This window comes from Dendropsophus ebraccatus, chromosome 10 (assembly GCF_027789765.1).
Source record: "Dendropsophus ebraccatus isolate aDenEbr1 chromosome 10, aDenEbr1.pat, whole genome shotgun sequence".
NCBI lineage: Eukaryota > Metazoa > Chordata > Amphibia > Anura > Hylidae > Dendropsophus > Dendropsophus ebraccatus.
The window spans coordinates 81,303,626-81,325,312 of NC_091463.1; the positions used below are offsets into that span (position 1 = coordinate 81,303,626).

Here is a 21,687-nt window from a genome sequence, read left to right on the forward strand (position 1 = left end):
GGGCAGTGTGTGTCACTATACAGCAAAGGCAGGATTGAGACACTCATTATAAGGCTTCCATACCTAAACTCACCAGTCATCAGATCCAAAACAGAACATGGATTTTTTGCTAAAAAAAAAAAAAAAAAATAAAAATACAATTCCATAAATTTTTTTTTAAATACCTAGTGATATGTGAACTTGCCGAACGTTCGGGTTTGTCCAAAACTGGACTGGAGAAATTGGATGCTCAAATGAGCAAAAGTACAATAAAAAAAATTAAGCAATCGTTTTTACGGTATTCAGTTTCCCAGAACTGGAGCGGCACAGACTTCAAAGGCAGCCGACTCAAATGCTCTTAAGAGTTGCTTCGTTTTTACTGTAAATTCACTCATCTCTACTAGGAAGTCCTGAAAAACAAGTTTGCTCATCACTATTTATGACACCACTGCAAGTGTCAGTGATGCTGGCTGGCTGTCAATGGCAGGACACATACTGGGGACCGTGACATCAAATTTCCTTCTGATAAGTGCCTGTAAATGGTCTGGGTCCTAGACAGGGGTGAATACTGAAGGTGTCCGACCCCACCTGTAATCCAACATTTCTATCTGGGTGCATTACTGGTTTTCTTGTCAATAAGTGCATGTCGGATCTGTGTTCACCACATATGGATTTGACAAAAAAAAAAAAAAAGAAGTACAGCTGTGTATTGTGTATATAAAAAAAAATTTAAATAAAAAAAAAAAACACTACAAAACTAATGTTCCTTTTACACGGAATGATTTATCGTTCGAATTTGCACGATAACGATCTAATTCGAACGATAATCGTACGTGTAAACGCAGCGAACGATCAAACGACAAGCGATAAATCGTTCATTTTGATCTCAACATGTTCAGAAATCATCGTTGATCGTTCGCAAAAACTCGCAGATCGTTCAGTGTAAACAGTCTTTCAACGATTTCACCTATGTGTGAGATAGGCTTAAACGATCGCATAGCAAATTTTCCATACGATGTATCGTTCCGTCTAAACGCTGATCGTTATAAAAAAAAAAACAACATCGTTCATTCAAAACCGTTAATCGTGCGATCGGGCGAATTATCGCTCTGTGTAAAAGTACCATAACCTCCTGACCCAGCCCTGATTGAATTTATGTGGCCGTAATACACAGCTGTGCCGTCTCTGCCATCTGTCTATACAATTGACTGTGGCTGGGCAAAGCTCTAATAAAAAAAAAAAAAGTACAAGATGACATCTCTGTTTTAGAGCTAAAAGTTTTCACAAAAACAATAAAGACTGATAATCCTGCTTAATCCTTTGTACATGCTACTTTGAATGTAAAACATAAAAAACCTGCATAGTGCAAGTAAAAACATAACACTTTGTATTCTGAAATGCTGTAAAGCCTGTTATCCACCTACATGACCTTGTTTTTATTATATTTAATTTATATGCAGATTTCATATAGCTGCTGGTTTGATCCTGCAAGTAGAACTACTCCGCATTTGTCAAAGAATACTAGTAACAACAACGCGCCTCTAGGGCGCAATTTTTTTTTTTTTTCAACAATTTTTTTTTTAAACCAAAAACACTGAAAACGTTAAACTCACAAAAAAAAAAAAGTGGGAACACTGATTATTTCCTTGTAAACCCTGACAGGGGTAAAACAATAATACTTTCAGTGAGTTAGCAACACTTTCTAGAGTTTGACTCCTTAAATTGCATAAAAAGAGCTACATTAGATTTCAACATTTTAAATAATTTTTTTTTTTGGGTTGAAATCAGTCATTCCCAACCTTTTTTTTAAGGCTGAAACCCAATGTTTCAGCATCAGATTATCAAAGGACACCAAAAAGATGGCCTGTATTGACCGTATTGCATATCTATTAGCGGACGTCAAAAACAGACGCTGGTTGTCCACATTTGGTCTCGACCCATAGTGTTTTTTCCTCTTTTTTTAGAGGTCTAATACATATTCCCGTATGCAATTACAGTAAGGCAATTGCATAGTGGTTAGTGTTTTACAGAACGGCTAAGCTGCTCTTGTCAGGTGATTGAGAGGTCTTTTTTATGTTTCTCCTAGAACATTAAATATTTTTTCAAGTATTACCCTTTGGAAAACGCACTTTGTAAGATATCTTATGGATTGCAAAGAAAAATCTGCAGTTTTGTTCCCAAACACAGCACCGTAGCGTCTGGTTTTTTGTAGCTATGCCAAATTCAGGTGAACAAGGCTAAGCTGCAATACCATACACTGCCCAAAGACAAGAGAGGCGCTATTTCTGACAAAAAGCAAACCCTTTTTTTTCTAATCTCATACACCCACTTTCTCTAGTCTCTTAGCGTTCAAAGATACGTACATTTCTGAAGTGGCAGCATGCAAGCTGGTCAATGTAGAACACAATGGCCGTACCATATACTAGGTCTGCCGTTTGGGACCCAATTTAAAAATAGCAGACCTTTTTTTTTTTTATTGCTCATTTCCCAGAACCATTTTGACTCAGGTCTTTGTTATGGCCTAAAAAAGCGATTTCCATAAAAAAAAATCCCTGTATTTTGTTGTCCCTTTTCGACAACAACCTTATCTAGTGTGAGTTCTTTGGTGACGTATTAGACACGACTTCTGGCTGAAGCTTTTATTGCATTCGTCACATTTGAATGGTCTCTCTCCGGTGTGGATCCTTTGGTGTTGGATCAGCACGGAGTTCTGGATAAAGCTCTTGTCGCACTCGTTGCACTTATAAGGCCTCTCCCCCGTGTGTGTTCGCTGGTGGGTGATCAAGTGCGAGTTGCGGCTGAAGCTTTTGAAGCAAAGTGTGCACTTGTACGGCCTCTCCCCGGTGTGAATGCGGTGATGCTTGATCAGGTTAGATTTGACAGTAAAGCTTTTATCGCACTCTGAACACTTATAAGGTCTCAGTTCCAGAGACTTGCCCTGTTTTGATGACAAGTCGGTACAAGAGAGATTTTTTTCACAAAAGAACCATGTATACTGACTGTCCATCTGCTGCACCGTCGTGATGGGGCTTAAAGTTCTTTCGGCAGAACTGAGCGTAGAAAAACCATTGGATGACATATTTCTCGCTTTCCATTTGGATGCTGGAAATAGTTCACCGTTTACACTATCACCGAAACAGTGCGACAAAGTGTACGCCATAGAGAGCGGCTCCTGCTGGCCCTTCAGTTTGTCAATACCATCTTCTTCAATGCTTGTGATAATGGGAAGATCATCTGCCGAAACATAAAACATGTCATAGAGATGCTATAGAAGGAAGGTGCAAATTAAATCAAATGTCGGAAGGTGTCGGAAAACATTGCTGAGGGCATAACCATAGTAAACATCCACCACATCAATAAGTGATCCCTGCAGTCAACAGCCTAAAGCGTTGCGGTCATTTGTAATAACTTTTGACACGTGAAATGATGGCAATGATCCCTCTGTAGCTGTGCACTCTGAAAATTAAAGCTCCAATCAACTTGTTAGGTACTGCTGATATTTGGCTTGTTACCCTTATTAAAGGGAACCTGCCACAAAGACAATGTTATCTAATCTAACACCATGGGGTTATAGAGCAGAAAGAACTGAGCAGATTGATACATAACTTTGTGGGAAAAGATTCAGTATAACTTGATTAAAATCCCGGATCATTCTGTTATAAGGAGTCCAGTGGGCGGTGTCACTCAATGGACTGGACTCTTCACCATGGAAACATTAGAGATTTCAATCAATAAATTACAAGTTATACTGAATTTTTTCCCCATAAAAATATATATATCAAGCTGCTCAGCTCCTTCTGTTCTATAACATGATACTGATAGTTTAGGTAGCATTTTCATGGTGATGGGTTCCCTTTAACATGTGCTTTTAGCACATTCTTTTCTAGAGTTTGCAGTTTGGGGGGAACACTAGCAGTGCTCTCGACCCCCCCAGCCGGCCGAAGATCCAACTTTTTTGCCTCATGGACTATAAGGAAGCAAAGAAGTCGTCTCTGACTGACACCCAAGGAGAGACGTTTTGATCTGTAGGGGTCCCACTCTCACCAGGAGAAAAAGTGGGAAGAAGCCAGATTAATTTTCCCTATGTCAATCATCTCTGTCCAGTGGCCCCATCAACTTATAATGGAACTGCCTGGACAGAGACCGCTGCAAGTCCCGGAGTGAAATCCGCAGCAGCGGACGTCTCCCTGCTCGTTCTCCTGACTCCCACTGATAGAAACATCTTCCTGGGACAATTGTTTTTGACAGTGCCCATTTAAGTACATTGAGATGCACAAGCTTGGCTTGTTACAACAGACATCGATCAACAATAAAAAAGGTTGAATGGAAAACACTACTGATACAAGCACAATGTTTAAAAGTAAAAAAATGTGGATCAAAAGTTTAGTTGTCTCTACTTCTCGGGACACCGAAAAAATGGAAACAGACGGCGCAAGTACGAAGCTGGGGTACATGTGTGCTTCACCAATACTGGCGACTCTTTTGAAGATACAGTACGCTTCTGTACATTATTAAAACACAATATATAACACTAACGAAAAGGGCAAACATGATGTGAATCCAGCCATATTCTGCATGTCGGGCACAGTCATTTCTTACTCACATGAATTCAGGTACCCCTTCACGTGTCCTTGTGATTGCAGATCAACTTTTAAATAATGATCCTTGTCATTTTTTGATAAAACCCTGTTTTCCTCCTCATTGGTGCAGTCTAAAAGGAAATAATAGTTATGTATAATTTCAACAATAAGTTCAGTTGCAGGCAATGTTGCTTTAAGAACAACTCTAACCTGCTAATATATCTCTACTGCACAGGAGAGACGCCAAGGAGGAAGGTATGTGTCTCTTAGCTTCCTCCTATGCGTAGTTTCGATGCAGGTAGTCTTCTGTGCCACAATACGGTGAGAGCATTAGAAGCATTCCCCCACCCCCATCGAGCCGATCCGCCCCCAGCCCACCCCTTTCTACTGATAATGAATGGAGCGGGCCAGCCAGATCAGTGCTATGGGAGTGGGTCTCTCTTTGGGTACTCTTGTGGACAGACGATAAGTAGAGATGAGCGAAATGGACATGGTTCAGTTTTGTATAAACCTGAGCGATCAGCTTTTGATTCCTGCTGTCTGCCCGCTTCGTGGAGAAGGTGGATACAGCCGAGGAAAATCACCAGGAAAACATAGGTCATACACATGTTTTTCCAGGCAGTCCACAGGCTGCATCTACCTTCTCCACAGAAGGGGCAGACTGCAGGAATCAAAAGCTGATCGTTTCATACAAACCCGAACCCTGTCCGGTTCACTCATCTCTAGTGATAAGTGTTAATCAATAGATATTCCACAGCACTCCTTCGGAAGGTGCAAAGTTATTTATTTTTCAAAACATCTTCAGGTGAACAGCACAGCAAAGTTAAAGGGGTAGTGCGGCGCTCAGAAATTATTCACAGATAACACACATTACAAAGTTATACAACTTTGTAATGTATGTTATGTCTGTGAAACGCCCCGTTCCCAGTGTCCCACCACCCCCACCCGTGTACCCGGAAGTGTGGTGCATTATACATTACCTGATCCGTGTCGAGGGCCGTCCGCCATCTTGTGCCAAACGTCATCTTCAGACGGACGGCCGAGTCGCTGCCGCCCGTCCCCCCTCCGCCGCGATTGGCTGAGCACAGTTATGCTCAGCCAATCGCGGCTGAGCATCGGATGACGCTGCAGAGGGCGGCCGGCATTCGGGACAGTCGGAGCTGTTCGCCGTCCACCCGAAGAAGACGTCACTTGGTCAAGATAGAAGACTGGTGTCGGCACGTGACAGGTGAGTATAGCGCACCACACTTCCAGGTACACGGGTGGGGGTGGTGGGACATGGGGAAGGGGGCCATTCACAGACATAACATACATTACAAAGTTGTATAACTTTGTAATGTGTGTTAGTCTGAATAATTTTTTACTGCCGCACTAAAACTTTCATGCTTGAAAATGGCAGCAGTGGGCTGCCGAAACGTTGCATCCTGATTCACCTTTGCTGTTCTGTTCACTTAAAGATGTTTTGAAAAATAAATAATTTTGCACCTTCCGAAGGAGTGCTGTGGAATATCTATTGATTGAGATCCTTGAAAGTCCGTGGTCGAGACTATCTCCTGTGGTAGAGACCATGTTTTCCTGCTCCATTCAAACTCTATGAATCTGTCAAGATACAAGAGTGCTGGGATCCAAAACAGTCCCCTACCAGGTCACCTTGACTTAGGACTCGCCCCATCATCAGTGCAGGTCCCAGCAAATGGCGTAATGCTGGGCAGAGACCACCATCGCCACAACAGCAGCGTCCATAGAGGGAGCGGCCTAGTGGTCCAGAAACACCACTGCCACCAGACCTATGCCTCTGGGACTTCCTCACAACACCACATCAATGTGAACAGATAGATAAGCTTACCTGAGGATAGCTAGGTATGGACCCTTATACAGACTAATAAAACACTTAGGTGTAGGAGGAGCGCTGGTACCAAGAAAAAAAAAAAAAACATTGTTGCTGCGATGTGACGTGGCCCAGAGCCAGGGGAACAGGTCTGGTGACGGCATTATTGATGGACCAATGAGTTGCTCGTTCCACAGACTGTTGTTGTGGGGATGGTGTTCTCTCCCAGCACTACCCCATTCCGGTTAGGAACCCACACAAATCAGGAACTGTGATGTGGTGTGTGGGTTTATACACTTTGACAAAAATGTAAGCCAACTCTTGACGTTAGTATTGATTATGCTGAAAATATAATCAGTGTTTAGCACATGGATGTGTGGCCATAAAAGATGAGTGAACCTTGAGCTGCATCTATCAGTGGCTGAAGAAGTTGGATGCAGCCCTATGGCTGCCATAGGCTGTATCCATATTTTCTAGGACCCCCTAGGGCTGAGCCCATCTTCTTCAGCCACCGGTAATTAAATGCCTCACGCTCAGGTTTGGATGAACCTGAGCTTGCTCATCTCTAACATCTTGACATAAAATGTACCACCATGATAGGCAAGTCATTCAAACATAAGACTTAACTTACTCACCTGCCATGGGGCTTTCTGACTGCACCAAATCATTCGAAGAACACTGATCTGTATAGCGCATGATTTCTTCCTGCTTGATCTTCATTAATATGTTTGGATTGACTGTAGGGTAACCTGGCAAACAACACACACATACATAAATATATATACATATATATCTCTGATGTAAGCTGCTAAAACTTAGCAGACAGCAGATGAGTCACAAACTTTCGATCGTCCCTGCTGTATATCAAAAAAGTTTGGGGTTTTTTTTGTACCCATTTAAAGGGAATCTGTCACTATGTGTATGCTGCCTTAAATAAAGCCAGCATAAACTAGTGACAGAAATGCTGAACAGATTAGTGTATTATTTACATCACTCTGCTCTGCCGTTCTCCTAATATGCAGGAGAATAGGATTGTTGCCACACCCCTCCCCTTGCTGATTGACAGCTGACTGCTTATAAACAGTATGGATAGATAACTGCCAATCAGCAGCTGGTGGGTGGGGTTTTCTGCTTCTCATAAATATCCAGGACTACTGAGCTCATGGACATAATGGAGAGGACTAATTATTGTCCATGTTATTCAGGAGGAGATCTCTGGATCAGCTGCACAGAACAATGTAAGCAATATATCATTCTGTTCAGCTTCTCTGTCACTACTTTATGCTACCCTGAGATAGGACACCATAAACCTCTCAGCATATACTGCAATAATAAACGTGCACTTCTTACCAAGTGAGATTAAAGCTTCATAGTTCTCTTTCATCATGTTCTTGTAGAGTTCTCTCTGCCATTCCTCAAGCATTTCCCACTCCTCATCCGAGAAATAAACAGCTATTCGATTCAGCGTGGCTGGAGTCTGGAACAGACATATGATGCTTTTATTACTGTGGATGAGTTATACCATTCCATATGTTTCTAATTTAGTACTCACCAAGTTCTTCAGGACTTCTAGAGCACCACGAAAACAATAATGACCATTTTGACCTTCTTAGCTCTCCGAGAAAAAAGGATGAGTTGGGGTAAGGGGCTTCCCGGCGAGGAACCATAAGGGGGGTCTCTGCGACCACGACTGGGTGGTTGCTAGAGGGATTTGTGCATAGTGGGGATAGTAGTGGTTCAGCAACACGAGGGAGCTAAACATGGCTGCTGGAGTTAGTGTAGGGGGTGGGCTTAGCTGGGGGGCTTTGTGTAGAGACAAAGAAAATTAGCTAGGCGGCGGGAATACCTGTGGGAGGTATTTCAGGTGAGATAGGTGTTGGGGTTATAAGAATAAAAGGAGAGGGAGCTGGAGCTAGGACAAGCACTTTTTTACAGGTCCCACCTACACCGTTTGTTGAAAAGGTTTTTTGTACTACTGTGTTTGTTACGGTTTTTATATTTATTTTACTGCAGGTTCAATGTTTATGTAAGGCGGAAATAACGCTCCCCTTTTCATCCAGTTGGTTCCATTTAGTTAGGGGCCCCTTGGCTCGGTTTTGCTAGGCGGCAGGCCGTGGTCAATGGGGGGGGGGGGGATTGCCTAGGCGGGCCACCCTCACCTTGGTTCTTGGGGAAAAGGAGGGCGTGATTTGTGTCGGGCCTCCCCATGTGTAATTAAATTGTAATAAAATGCAGCATACGCTGCTAATTGTTGCCATAATGTGTGTGTCAGTGTTATTTACTTTTGTATCATGTAAGTTTTAGCTAAGGGAGGGAGTGGAGTTAGAAGTTTCCCCCCTTAAGAAGTTGGGCAGATAAAAATCCATCACCAGACTATCAGACCCTTATCTCCCCCATGCACCTTATACAGAAATCGTACTTTAGTACAAGGTGTATGGGGACCTTTAGACAATACTTGCCCATAGCATTTGTGTGTCTTGGGTACAAGAACAGGATATAAGTGATAAGACTTATGAGACAAGATGAGTTTATTATCTATAATCTAACTTACTATGAGCTATGCACAGTCTCTCACTAAATCATCTATCTTAAGGCTATGTTCACACGCTGTAAGAGACCAGCCGTTCCGTGGGTCATGGAACTGCAGGTCTGATTAAAGATCATCCCGGACGGATGATCTTTAGCGCCGCTTAGTTCTAATGCGGGCGCATCCGTGCACACCAGCATCAGAACTCTCCACTGCACGCTCGCTCCATAGTGTGCATTGACAGGGTTTTCTGTGGCCGCTATTCAATGAATAGCGATCGCAGAAAACTGACATGTCAGCTCTTTGCGGCGCTGCTAGAGATCCCGGCCGGAGCGTATACTATGTGTATATCCTCTGGCCAGGATTCCATAGACGGCAAGGCAGCGTATATTTTCGTATTATTCGTGGCCGCTGTTGCAAACAACGCCCATAGTTTTACGAAAATATACGTAGTGTGAACATAGCCTAATGTTGTCTGATAGGTCAAGGTGAGTTACTGGCACAAAATATAAGAAGTTATGGCAATTAAATAAAAAACAGCGGCCATACCTTTCTCTGCAGAGCTCGGGGAACTGGGCTGAATCTGTCCTTTAGGAACTGGGACTTCAGAGGAAGCAGTTTTCTTCTCCAGAGCTGGAGTTTTCTTGGACGTTCATTTACAGTGTCATCCTCCTGTATTAGAATAGAAAGGGAAGTTTTTCCCAGAAACAGATGTTACATCTTGTTTTATTACACCAGCAAAGCATAATTATCCTTAAAAAGTATGTGCACTTCCAGATAACCTTAAAGTGTACCTGTCATTTCAGGGTCATTTTTCTAAAAACAATAAATATCTATAGTGCAAGCAATTTTAAGAATGTTAAGTAGTGAGTGAGCACGGAGCAATCCTGCACAGCACAACACCCTGCAATCTTCTCTCAGCAAGTTCCTAGATAAGCACTGACCTTTCTGACCTCTGAATCCAGCGTTTTATGTGCCCAGACAGTCTACAAACAGCTGACCTTCATGTCTCCTCTTCCTGCTCACTCATCTCCCTCGGCCCCTCCCCCCTTCATAGGATATAATGAACCAAGCAGAACCAGTCTTAACTGGCTTCTCTGTAATGAAGAAATATTTGCCCAATAATGCACAGACAAGAAGTGAGGGGGGAGGCTGGGAAATTGCTTTTTTAATATAGAAAGAGGCCTTTTTGCCTAATAAAACCTATTATAGAGTTTCTTAAAATCGCTTACACTACTGATTTCAGCAAAAAATAATACAGTTACACTTTAAAGGGGTTTTCCAGCGCTACAAAAACATGGCTACTTTTCCCCCTCTCGTCTCCAGTTCAGGTGTGGCTTGCAATTAAGCTCCATTTACTTCAATGGAACTTAGTTCCAAACCTCACCCAATCTGGAGACAAGAGAGGGGAAAAAGTGGCCGTGTTTTTGTAACCCCTTTAAGGCTATGTTGACGTGTGTGTACATGAGGGGGCGGCAATATTTCTGGCCACTATATGAGCTTGTATATGGCTTTACTCACCAGTACCTTAACAGGATTTATTTCTAATTTTCAGCTGCCCCTGACTTGTGAGGGTGGGTAGAGGCTGTCCCTCTTTGATGTCTCTAATACAGTGCACATATAAAAGAGGTGATCCTACTCCCTTATATTTCTATAGCACACCATCAGAAGCAGAAGCAGCATGGAGGACAGAGAGGAGTGTAAAAGGTGAAGCGAGCACTGGGGTGAGATATAATGCTCCCTACAAGAAGCAAAGGCCTCTCCCCTTTCCTCTCCATGGACTTTGATGGAAAAATGTAGCCTGAAACAGTACTTCGTAAGCATATCCATTTTAAAACAGATTTGAGCAGATTTTGCAAAGTGAATGATAGGTTTAGGAAGGGGGAGGAGAGTATGGGAGGAGCCTTAAAGAAGATTAAGGGTCCTATTAGACTGGCTAATCAATAATGTGATCGAACGCTGATCTAATAGATCACCGCTCGTTTACTGGGCCCATTATATGGCTTGATTATCGTTTAGCAAGGGCTGCACGGACATAGTTTGTAATGTCTTTTCAGCCCTTGCCCTAAACCCTTAATACATTACCTCTCCAGGTGCTCCTGGTCTTCTCCTGCCCTCTGCTTCTTCCCCTGCACTGTGGCTGCAGCTTCAGAGCTTCAGCTTTAAAGCTACAGGAGAAGATTGGCAGCATGGAGAGGTAATGTATTCAATTGTAGCGTAACGTAGCGATGCGTGGTTGGCGTCACATGATTTTGGTGTCGGACCTAAAGACACGATCAGCCAATGATCATTGTCATTGGCTGATCATTGTCCCTATTACATTACGCTCTGTGTAATCGGGCCCTAAGGCCAATTTCACACATTGGTCACTTTGGTCAATGGACCTATTTATTTCTATGATCCCATACTCACGTTTGTATGTGTTGGGGCCAGGATCCGTGCAGTAAAAATACTGGCGAGCCATAATACGGCCCACTTTTGCGGCACAAATCCCCTTTTTTGATTGAAGGGGTCAGGTTGCGGGCGGCTGTGAGTCCACAGCTACAGACAGGACTACAGATGTGTGAATGTGACCTAAGAAGCATTTTCCTTTGATAGGATATAATACAAACTTTCTTCAACTAACACTTAGTTGGTGCAAAATGTGGTGACTACTTAGTCCAAAGCAACTGCACCTAATTCTTTATCCTTACACATAGTTGCAAACATCTCCGATAACCCTTCGTGAAACCATAAAATTAGACAAACCTGTGTCTGGCTGCAGCCATCACTATACAACGGGCTTACAATATTCGGGTTTATTTATAGAGGAAAAACATGACATAATTCTTCAGTATCCTACAGCATGTGTAAACAGTGTCTTACTTAGCGTGCAACATGAAATGTCATGAATAGTTCTCATGTACCGTCTGCTCTGCAGAGTCCTTGGATGTGGATGGACTGGTGGTCTGTTCTTCCTCTAGGCTGGGACGTTTCTGCTGCTCGAGAAGATTGTCCAAAAGCTGAGACGAAAGAGTCATTGCATATTACATCAAATACATGACGCACGCGTGTTCTACAGTGAAAGCAACGAGATAGCAACAAGCAGAAAACATAGCTGGTGTTAAAGGGGTAGTTCACCACAAAATTTTCTGTGATCTCAACTGGTGCCAGAAAGTCCCAGAGATTTCTAATTTACTTCTATTAAAAAATCTCCAATCTTCTAGTACTTATCAGCTGCTGTATGTCCTACAGGAAGTGGTGTATTTTTTCTAGTCTGAAGAGCAGGAGAGGTTTTCTATGGGGATTTGCAACTGCTCTAGACAGTTCCTGACATGGACAAAGGTGGCAGCAGAGAGCACAGACTGGAAGTGTCAGACTGGAAAGAATATACCACTTCCTGCAGGACATACAGTAGCTGATAAGTCCTGGAAGAAGTTAGATTTATTTTTTTTTTATAGACGTAAATGACAAATCTCTGGCACTTTCTGGCACCTGTTGAACTGAAAGAAATTTTTATTTTTATTTTTTGTGATCTAACTCTTTAAATATTGTAATATTGCCATACGTGCATATATGTCTACACTGGAAGTTCTGCACTGGCTCAAGTTGGGACTGTTCACTATACATGTCATGTAGTAAGTAGAAATGAGCTCAACCCGAGCATTCGGCACTTGATAAGCAGTGGCCGCAGATAGTGGATACCGCCCTGTAGCTGCCTGGAAAAAGATGGATGCAGCCATACTGTATCCATGTCTTCTAGGACTCCCTACGGCTGCACCCAACTTCTTCAGCCAGCACTAATCAAATGTCGCATGCTCAGGTTCAGACATACCCAAGCATGCTCAAGTTGCGCTCATCACTAGTAGTAAGTCAACTACTATAGGGAGAGTGTAGAGACAACCTATGGCAATGACATGATCCTTACCTGCTTTCTTTCATGAATCCTCAGGTGCTGAGCTGCTTGTCTACGTAGCTTAGGAGCACCGGTGGAGAACAGAGTTGGTACCGCATTTTCTTTTAATTTTCGCCTAGTTCTTTTGTGGTTCGGTTCGGATGGAATAAGTAGTGAATCGCCATTCATCTCAAACATGTCCTCTTCAAAGTGCTCCGAACAAAGAACAAAGTGCCCCGGGCTCTTCAGTAAAGTGCTCCGTACAAACTCCCGTATGTTACCTACGTCGGTGCGGCTATGGTGTACCCAGGTTTCTGCGAGAGGCAGCTCCTTGGGGAATGAGTGCATGGAGACCGCTGAGGGAAGCTTCCCGCTATGGTTGGTGCAGCCATAGGCAAAACAGTGCGGCATTTCCACCTAGGAGAGACATCGTAATTAGTAAATGAACTTGGACATGGAAATCAGCAAAATAATAATATTCTAAGATTAGAATAAAGAAAATAATATAAGGGCAGATTAGATGGACCAGGTCTTGCTGTGGCTGACAATGACATTTTATGGTAACAGGATATACGTATTCTTTTTGACCCAGCAGTCATGTGTAAGGGCCCATTCACACAGAGTAAAATAGGAATTGCACAGCGAGTCGTCCCATTGAAAGACATAGCAGGCAATTTTACTCCGTGTGTGAGCTGTCCCTTACCGCTGGTCATATTTCAAGGCTCTTTTACATTCACTCCCTCTGTGGCCTTTTCTGCAAATGTTCAGTAGAAAGGATAGGATTGGAATGGACTATTACTGCAGAATCTGACAACAGTGTTTAGTTGTAGTCTGTAACCATGGAGACCTACATATGAAATATTCTGATATAAATGGAGGAGCTCTCCAGCACACACCCTTCTACATCTCTTAAAGGGGCATTCCAAGTTGCATGAGCAACTCTTCGCTTCATTCAGAACAATGATTAAGAGACCTGTTCTTGTAATGGCGAGAGCTCCCAGCAATTATACCCCTTTGTGTTCCTGTGGATAGGGGTTAAAGGGTTTCTATGAAATCAACTTGTGTCAGAAAGTTATTATAGAATTGTAATTTACTTCTATTTAAAAATCTCAAACCTTCCACTACTTATCATCTGCTGAATGTCCTGCAGGTAGTGGTGTATTCTTTCCAATCTGACACCGTGCTCTCTGCTGCCACCTCTGTCCGTGACAGGAACTGCCCAAAACAGAAAAAGGTTTTCTATGGGGATTTAGTTCCCGTCACAGAGGTGGCAGCAGAGAGCACTGTGTCAGACTGGAATGAATACACCACTTCCTGTGGGACATACAGCAGCTGATAAGTACAAGAAGACTAGATATTTTTAAATAGATGATGTTATTATTAATAGTAAATTATAAATTATATAACTTTCTGAAAACAGTTAATGAAAAAATCTCCTGAGTACCCCTTAAAATGTTCTACCTTGGAATATGCATTTAAGATATATAGCTCTACTTATTCAGCCCTGTAGTGGTGCAAAATACCTATAAATGCCATTCTGGGCACTCTTAGTGGCAGAAATGGCAACCATCGCATGTGGTCAACATTTAAAAATCACAAAAGAGATAAAATTAAGAAATGGCTGAATAGGCTGAAAACATCATCAAGGGTAAAAATATATAAAAAAAAAAATGATATATTATCTCCTGATCCAAAAATATACCACATATACCAAAATGACATTCTCATAGTAACAGCTCTTGTTTTTCTTGTCAAGACTCCGGCGGCGGCGCTATGTGCCAGGTCGGACATTCCAGACGCGTTAGGTGTCCAGATCCTTCTCTTCCATGATGGCAGGGAACAAGCAGCTGGCAGAATGTATGGTGACGTGTCCAGAGGCAAAAATGTTAGATAAGCAAATTATCTGCATGCGTTGTGTGCTACAAGTGTTTCACATGGCTGAACTCCTGACACCGGGTCTCATGCTGTAGACAGACATTTCTCCCCAGGCCCAGCGCCGAGACATCACAGGACTCCGGAGGACGATGAGTCAGACAGCGAGGGACATCTCATGACCGGCAGGAGGAAATCATTTCACACACAACCAGATGAGGCGGCCAGATTACACACTGTTGTCGTTTTATGATATAAGTGCAATGTGAAGGGTGTTTACTGCTCTGTGTCTATAGGAGCAGCCAAACAGTGACCTTATACTTATAGGATGGGAAAATTGTCCAGCACTAGCAATGCAACATGCCGGCGTTCCAACTCCAACCAAATGCAGCTGTATCTTCATGCCTACGCGTACCACTGGACATCATGAGATAATAGAGTGATGGTAAATATTTATGGCTAATATTTGAGGTTGTATGAAAAGGATGAAAACTAATTCTGAATTCCATTTTGTTTTCCCCGAGGGGTATAGAAAAATGCCTGAAAAAAGCCAATAGACTGATCGAAGAGTGGGAAGTACTAGGGCGAAGTGAAAATTCAGTAAATGTGGTCAAACCCAAACCTAATACATCGGCTGGAAGCATAGAAGATTGTTGGCAGAAAAAGACCACTGGGTCCATCTAGTCTGCCCTATTAGTATTTCCATTCTTATTAACTTAGGATAAATATATGTATACACCAGGCAGGTTTACATTCTGTTATTGTAGATTTACCAACCACATCTGCTGGAAGATTGTTCCAAGCATCATCTCCTTTATTAAACAGCCATATATTTAGGAGCAAGGGAGCGGGAAAGAGCGGGGTGAGGGGGAAGGGGGCGTGGGGAGCTGCAGGAGGGGCTGCCCAGACGATCTTCAGATCCATATAGGATAGCAGACCATTGTGATTTTGGTTCATGATGAAAGACAACTATCAACCGACATTGTGCAGGAGCTATTACACCGAATGATTATTGCCCAGAGCAGCCAGTAATCGGCCAAGTACAGCTGATAATCGCTTTGTGTAATAGTACTCTTAGTACTTAGAAGATCTAAGGGGACTATTACACGGAACGATAACCGCCCGAATCGGCCCTATCCGGCCCATTATCGTTCTGTGTAATAAACACAACGATCAGCCGATGATCGTTGTCATCGGCTGATCGTTGATATAGGTTTGGACCTATAATTGTTGGCCACCAATCACGCACCGCCACGTATAATAGCGGTGCGCGGCCGGTGGCTGACGATTTACAAAGTAAATACATTACCTATCCATGGTCCAGGGCTCCTCTTGGGGTCCACTTCTCCCTGAGTCCCGCACGCTGCAGCAGCAGAGTGTCTTAGCTGACAGGCCGCTCAGCCAATCACAGGCCGCTCTAAAGCTGCAGTGCGCAGGACCTGGAGAGAAGTGCAACGCAAGAGGAGCCCTGGACCATGGATAGGTAATGTATGCCAGTTTAGCAAGGGCTGCAAGGACACCGGTAACGATGTCCCTGCAGCCCTTAATAAATGATTATCAGGCCGTGTAATAGGCCCAGTAAACGAGCGCCGATCTAGCAGATCGGCGCTCGTTTACAGTTATCGGGCCCTCATCAGCCCGTGTAATAGGACCCTAAGACTGTCATCCTGTACTTTTCCAGGCAACTGGAGCACTATAAAAGGGGCCTTTCTGCAGACTTAGGGCCCTTTACACAGCCTGACTGGCTGCAGATTATGAGCATCGATCTTGGTGATCAGTGCACGTTTGCAGGGTCTACACAAGGCTAGCTCAGCTGTGCGGTCGGACTGCATGAATAGCTGGCTCTTTTGTGCAGTCCATTTAAGGGGTACTCTGGTAGCTGAACACTTCTGCCGCTGTTTCTAAGATGGAAAAGTCAATCTTTGAAGTGGCAGCGGGATCTGTTAGCAAAAGACCTGAAACCACTGCAGGAGAACCTCAGGGAGCACAGTGAGGTAAGAATAGCATCTTCGGTATGTTCTACGAAAGGGCAGCAATATAAAAAGAGTATTCTATGGTCAGCGCACCCCTTTAAATTCATCACTGCCGCACATCGGCTGGTTACACAACTGTATACTGGTGATCCACCCAAGGGATAAGCATTTGCTCATTCTTCAGTTGATTGGCGTCCTTTTTACACAGGTCGTACCTAGGAACACTAATATGCCATGTAAAAGGAACCTTATGCAAACAAAGGCCGAGTTATAATGTCCAGCTGCACCTAAAGGAGTTATCCAGCAAGTTTAATATATTGCTGCACTCTTGGTAAACATAATAAACATGTTACGCTTACCTCTCCATGCTCCACCGGTGTCCTGATGCTGAGTCTCCGGTTTCCCCGGCTTACTGTAGCTCCGCAACCTCCAAGACCTCATCTTGGGAGCCAATCACTGGCCACGGTACTGTCCTATCTCAGCCAGTGATTAGCTGAGCGGGCTGTCACTCCTGAGACAAATTCTTCTCGGATGTAGCGGAGCTGCAGTCAGCCAGGAACACCAGAAAGTCCACATTGGAACACCGGAGGAACGCGGAGAGGTAAGCATTACATGTTTATTATGTTTCCCAAGAATGCAGTCATATATAAAAAAAATTTAAGCACTGGATAACCCCTTTAATAGAGTTTCCCTCCAAACATTCATACATATTTGTAAAGCTGGGTTCACACTACGTTTTTGAAATCTGTAGGTGTATCCGTTTTGATCCGTTTTCCATTGAATTCCATTATTAAAAAAACAAACAAAAAAAAAAACAACGGATCAAAAGGGATCTTTTTTTAATTTTTTTAACGGACACAAAAACGAGGTTGACTACGTTTTAGTGTTTGTTTAAAAAAAAAATGGAATTCAATGGAGTCTGAGAAGAGGAGAGGTGTTGTGATAGGTTGCTATGGACAACAGACAGTTTCCCTTTTAGGACAATGGTCTTTGTGGCCCATAGCAACCAATCAGAACTCTGCTTTCATTTTACCAGGGCAGTTCTATGAAAGCTCAGCCGTGACTGGTTGCTATGGGCAACAAGCCCAACCTAAGTGGGGGATAAGTGTTCAACTATCCTAAGGATCAGAACTGTATGAAGATCCTGGATTAAAAGGCCAGCAAGGAGCCATTTATTTCACCAGAAATCCTGGGCGAGGACAGGACAATGAGGCACTCTCCACGTTCCTATTATGACAGCTGCTGACCTCTTTCCTCCACCACCAACTGTGATAAGCTGTGGAGGAGATCAGAGGCGTCCCCGCCACGGCCACACCTCGGCCGCTCCATCTGTCAGCGCTGCAATCCTCTGTACATGTCTCATACACTTACTGGATTCCTATGGTGACTCATTCAATTACACCAAGGAAAAAAAAAAACACAATTAATACCGGTAATCTGCCCTCCGCAGCCGCCGCGGCTTCAGACACTTGAGAACTGCTCGAACCATAACAGATTGCCCAGAGGATAAGGGAATGCCTGCCGCAACCTGCTGAGCTATACGGGGGCGGATTAATCTCCATGCCTGCCCCCGAAATCACAGTCTTAGTACATTATTTAGTAACCTCTTTGTTGCTAGGAAAGACCTAGAAGTGTCTGCGTATGTAGGCCGGGTGCTACGAGAGTCCTTACTGTAGCCATGAAGGAATAGACTGGATCCTTCCGATGGATGATATTATTAATACCGTTCCTTTATATCAGGGGTAGGGAACCTGGGCTCTTCAGCTGTTGCAAAACTACAAGTCCTATCATGCCTGGACAGCCAAAGCTAAAGCTTTGGCTGTCCAAGCATGATGGGAGTTGTACTTTTGCAACAGCTGGAGAGCCAACGTTTCCCCATCCCTGCTGAACATGCTAAAACCTGAAACGCATCGGTACGAACCATCAATACCATCTGACAACTCTACAGGCCAGGGATAGGAAACCTAAGACCCTCCAGCTGTTGCACAACTACAACTCCCAGCATGCCTGGACAGCTAAAGCTTTCCTATCCCCGCTACAGGCACAACACAAGGGGCAAGTTGGATCCATAAAGCACAAGCTATATTCCAGCAGGTATATGAACACCGGTATAGCCCAAGCTACTGCAAAACTACAACTCCAATCAAGAACATACAGGAATAATGAGAGTTGTAGGTTGGCAGCCATTTGAGAGAAGCAGGTTAGGCATATTTGATATGACATCGGTAAGCCAGTACCAGGCATAATCTTGGCAATGCCAAAATCTCAAGAAGTCAAACCAGAATTACCCGTTTTGGGGCAACCTTTATGTGTATTTACAACCTTTGGGTAGGTTCACACTCAGGAACCCGAGCTGAGAATTGCCGCCGTATTCCGTAGCTCGTACCCGTTCACGGCCGCGCCTCTCCGCCCGCACCATAGAGACCATTCTATGCAGGGGCGGACATGTCCATTCTTTCGGAGGATAGCGGAATCAGGCCGCCCATAGAATGGTGTCTATGGAGCCGGCGGAAAGGCGCGCGGCCGTGAACGGGTACGAGCTACGGAATCCGTGGGCAATTCTCTGCTCAGGTTCCGTAGTGTGAACCTACCCTCAAGGAGGAATAGGGAACCTGCTGCCCACCAGCCGTTGCAAAACTACAATTCCCATCATGCCTACAGAGATAAAGCTTTGGCCTCAGCTGTCCTGGCATGATGGGAATTGTAGTTCTGCAATAGATGGAGGGCTGCCGGTTCTCTATTTCTGGTCAAAAGAGTAGGTGTGACACCCAAAGGCCATACATCTGCTGCAGACAGCTCCATTTCCCACTGTTACAGGCTGTTGGTATCCAATCAAAGCATCTTTAATACTATGGGATACCTTACAGATTAGTCTACAGCAGAAGTATCTAGCCAGCTGCTACAATACTACAACTCCCAGCATGCACTGACAGCCACAGTTTAAGAGCTGTCATTTTGCAGCAGCTATAGTTACCCAGTATTCATGTAGCATTATAAAATGCCACGACCTGGTGGCCACTCTTGTAGGACTACTGTTTCAGGTTATCTCCCATCACCTCCTGTTAGGGTGATTTAACACAGAGAGATTTATCTGACAGATATCTGAAGCCAAAGCCAGGAACAGACTATAAACAGAGAACAGGTCATAAAGGAAAGACTGAGATTTCTCCTCTTCTCAAATCCATTCCTGGCTTTGGCTTCTAAAATCTGTCAGATAAATCTGTCTGTGTAAACGCACCATAAATAGCCAACCATATTAAAATAAAAGGGGGAATATCAGCCTCCCCCCCCCTGTAATTTTGCTCAGTGGCTGTGACAGCAGTTATTCCCAACCACAGAATACGGTATAGTACTCCTACGTTTTCATGAATGTATCATGACTTTCGGTGTCTCATCTCATCACGAGTTCTGAGTCACGTCTGACCGGTCCTGCATCTGCTCCACTTCTGATGGGAATTGTAGTTTTGCAAAAGCTGAAGGGCTGAGGGTTCCCCATCCCTGTCCTAATGAATTACGTCTCCAGTGGTTGAAGAACTACAACTCCCATCATGTCCTGGCAGCCAAAGATAGACTATAGCAATGTTTATCAACCTGTGGCTCTCGAGGTATTGCAGGACTACAACTCTCATTATGCTCTGATAACCAAAGGCAGCAGTGTTCCCCAACCTGTGGCTGTCAGGGCATAAAGGTAATTTAAAGGGTTTATCCAGCGCTACAAAAACATGGCCACTTTCCCCCTCCTGTTGTCTCCAGTTTGGGTGCGGTTTTGAAACTCGGTTCCGTTGAAGTAAATGGAGTTTAATTGCAAACCGCACCTGAACTGGAGACAACAATAGGGGGAAAAGTGGCCATGTTTTTGTAGTGCTGGATAACCCCTTTAAGCTTTGCCACAGCAGGTGGGTCACCGATTGATACACATTGCTATAGGCTGTCTACAGCTGTCAGGGCATGATGGTACTTGTAGTTTCCCAATAGCTGGAGAGCCGCAGGTTGGAAATGGTGGAACAGAATATCAATCTTTCCCTACAGATCAGCTACAGAACCTTTCCAGCTGTTTAAGGTAAAGGTGGCCCCAGTGTGACTATCCGAGTTTGCAAAACTACAACTCCCATCATGCCCTGACAGCCAAAGACAACAGTGTGGCTCTCTACCCTCCAGCTGTCAGGACATGATGGTAATTGTAGTTTTCCCACAGTTAGATGGCTCCATGGAATAGGATTCTTGCCCTGCAGATCAGTCTACAGAAGTAGTACTTATCCAGCCGTTACGTAACTACAACTCCCAGCATGCCCTGACAGCCACAAGTAGTACTTATCCATCCATTATGTAACTACAACTCCCAGCATGCCCTGACAGCCAAAGACAACAGTGTGGCTCTCTACCCTCCAGCTGTCAGGACATGATGGTAATTGTAGTTTTCCCACAGTTAGATGGCTCCATGTTGGAAATGCACTTAAGGAATAGGATTCTTGCCCTGCAGATCAGTCAACAGAAGTAGTACTTATCCAGCCGTTACATAACTACAAGTCCCAGCATGCCCTGACAGCCACAAGTAGTACTTATCCGTCCATTGTGTAACTACAACTCCCAGCATGCCCTGACAGCCACAGGTCAGGCACCGCAATGCTGCACTAGCTGGATAAGTATACTCACCCAATGCAATTCATATACTTGGCACTTGCGTGCTGGGAGTTGTAGTTCTGCAAAAGCTGAAGACCACTGTGGTAGGACTACATGGTGAAGCATGCCCAAGGAAGACTTACTGGTGCAATGAATGGAAGAATCCTAAGATCCCAGTCGCTTTATAGCAGAGGGGCAATGTCACCAAAGGGTTAACCCAGCCCCCGCTCTCACCTGCTGGCTGCAGCCTCTCCTCTATACACCACGCTGGGACTGGTAGCAGGGGTGGAGGGTGGTGTCAGTGTCTGCAGCCTGTCATCACTGCTCGTGTGCCCAGTCCATAGCTGTAACTTCTCTATATACTGTATACTTGTGTAGCCCTGGGCTCAGCACAGCCCTATACACCAGTGAGAAGTTACAGCGCAGCCCGCAGC

At 44.1% G+C, this 21,687-nt stretch overlaps 1 protein-coding gene across 1 annotated transcript; it reads right to left on the reverse strand.

The window, feature by feature from the left end:
- Positions 1 to 239: 239 nt before the first annotated feature.
- Positions 240 to 21,309, reverse strand: LOC138766450 (zinc finger protein 75A-like). The gene is made up of 8 exons (XM_069944043.1): positions 21,287 to 21,309; positions 12,822 to 13,205; positions 11,821 to 11,916; positions 9,464 to 9,586; positions 7,738 to 7,864; positions 7,023 to 7,136; positions 4,583 to 4,690; positions 240 to 3,213 (listed from the first exon to the last, which is right to left on the reverse strand). Exons 2-8 carry the CDS (start codon positions 13,197 to 13,199, stop codon positions 2,564 to 2,566), a joined length of 1,596 nt encoding a protein of 531 aa, XP_069800144.1. The 5' UTR covers positions 13,200 to 13,205; positions 21,287 to 21,309; the 3' UTR covers positions 240 to 2,563.
- Between the last annotated feature and the right edge of the window lie 378 nt (positions 21,310 to 21,687).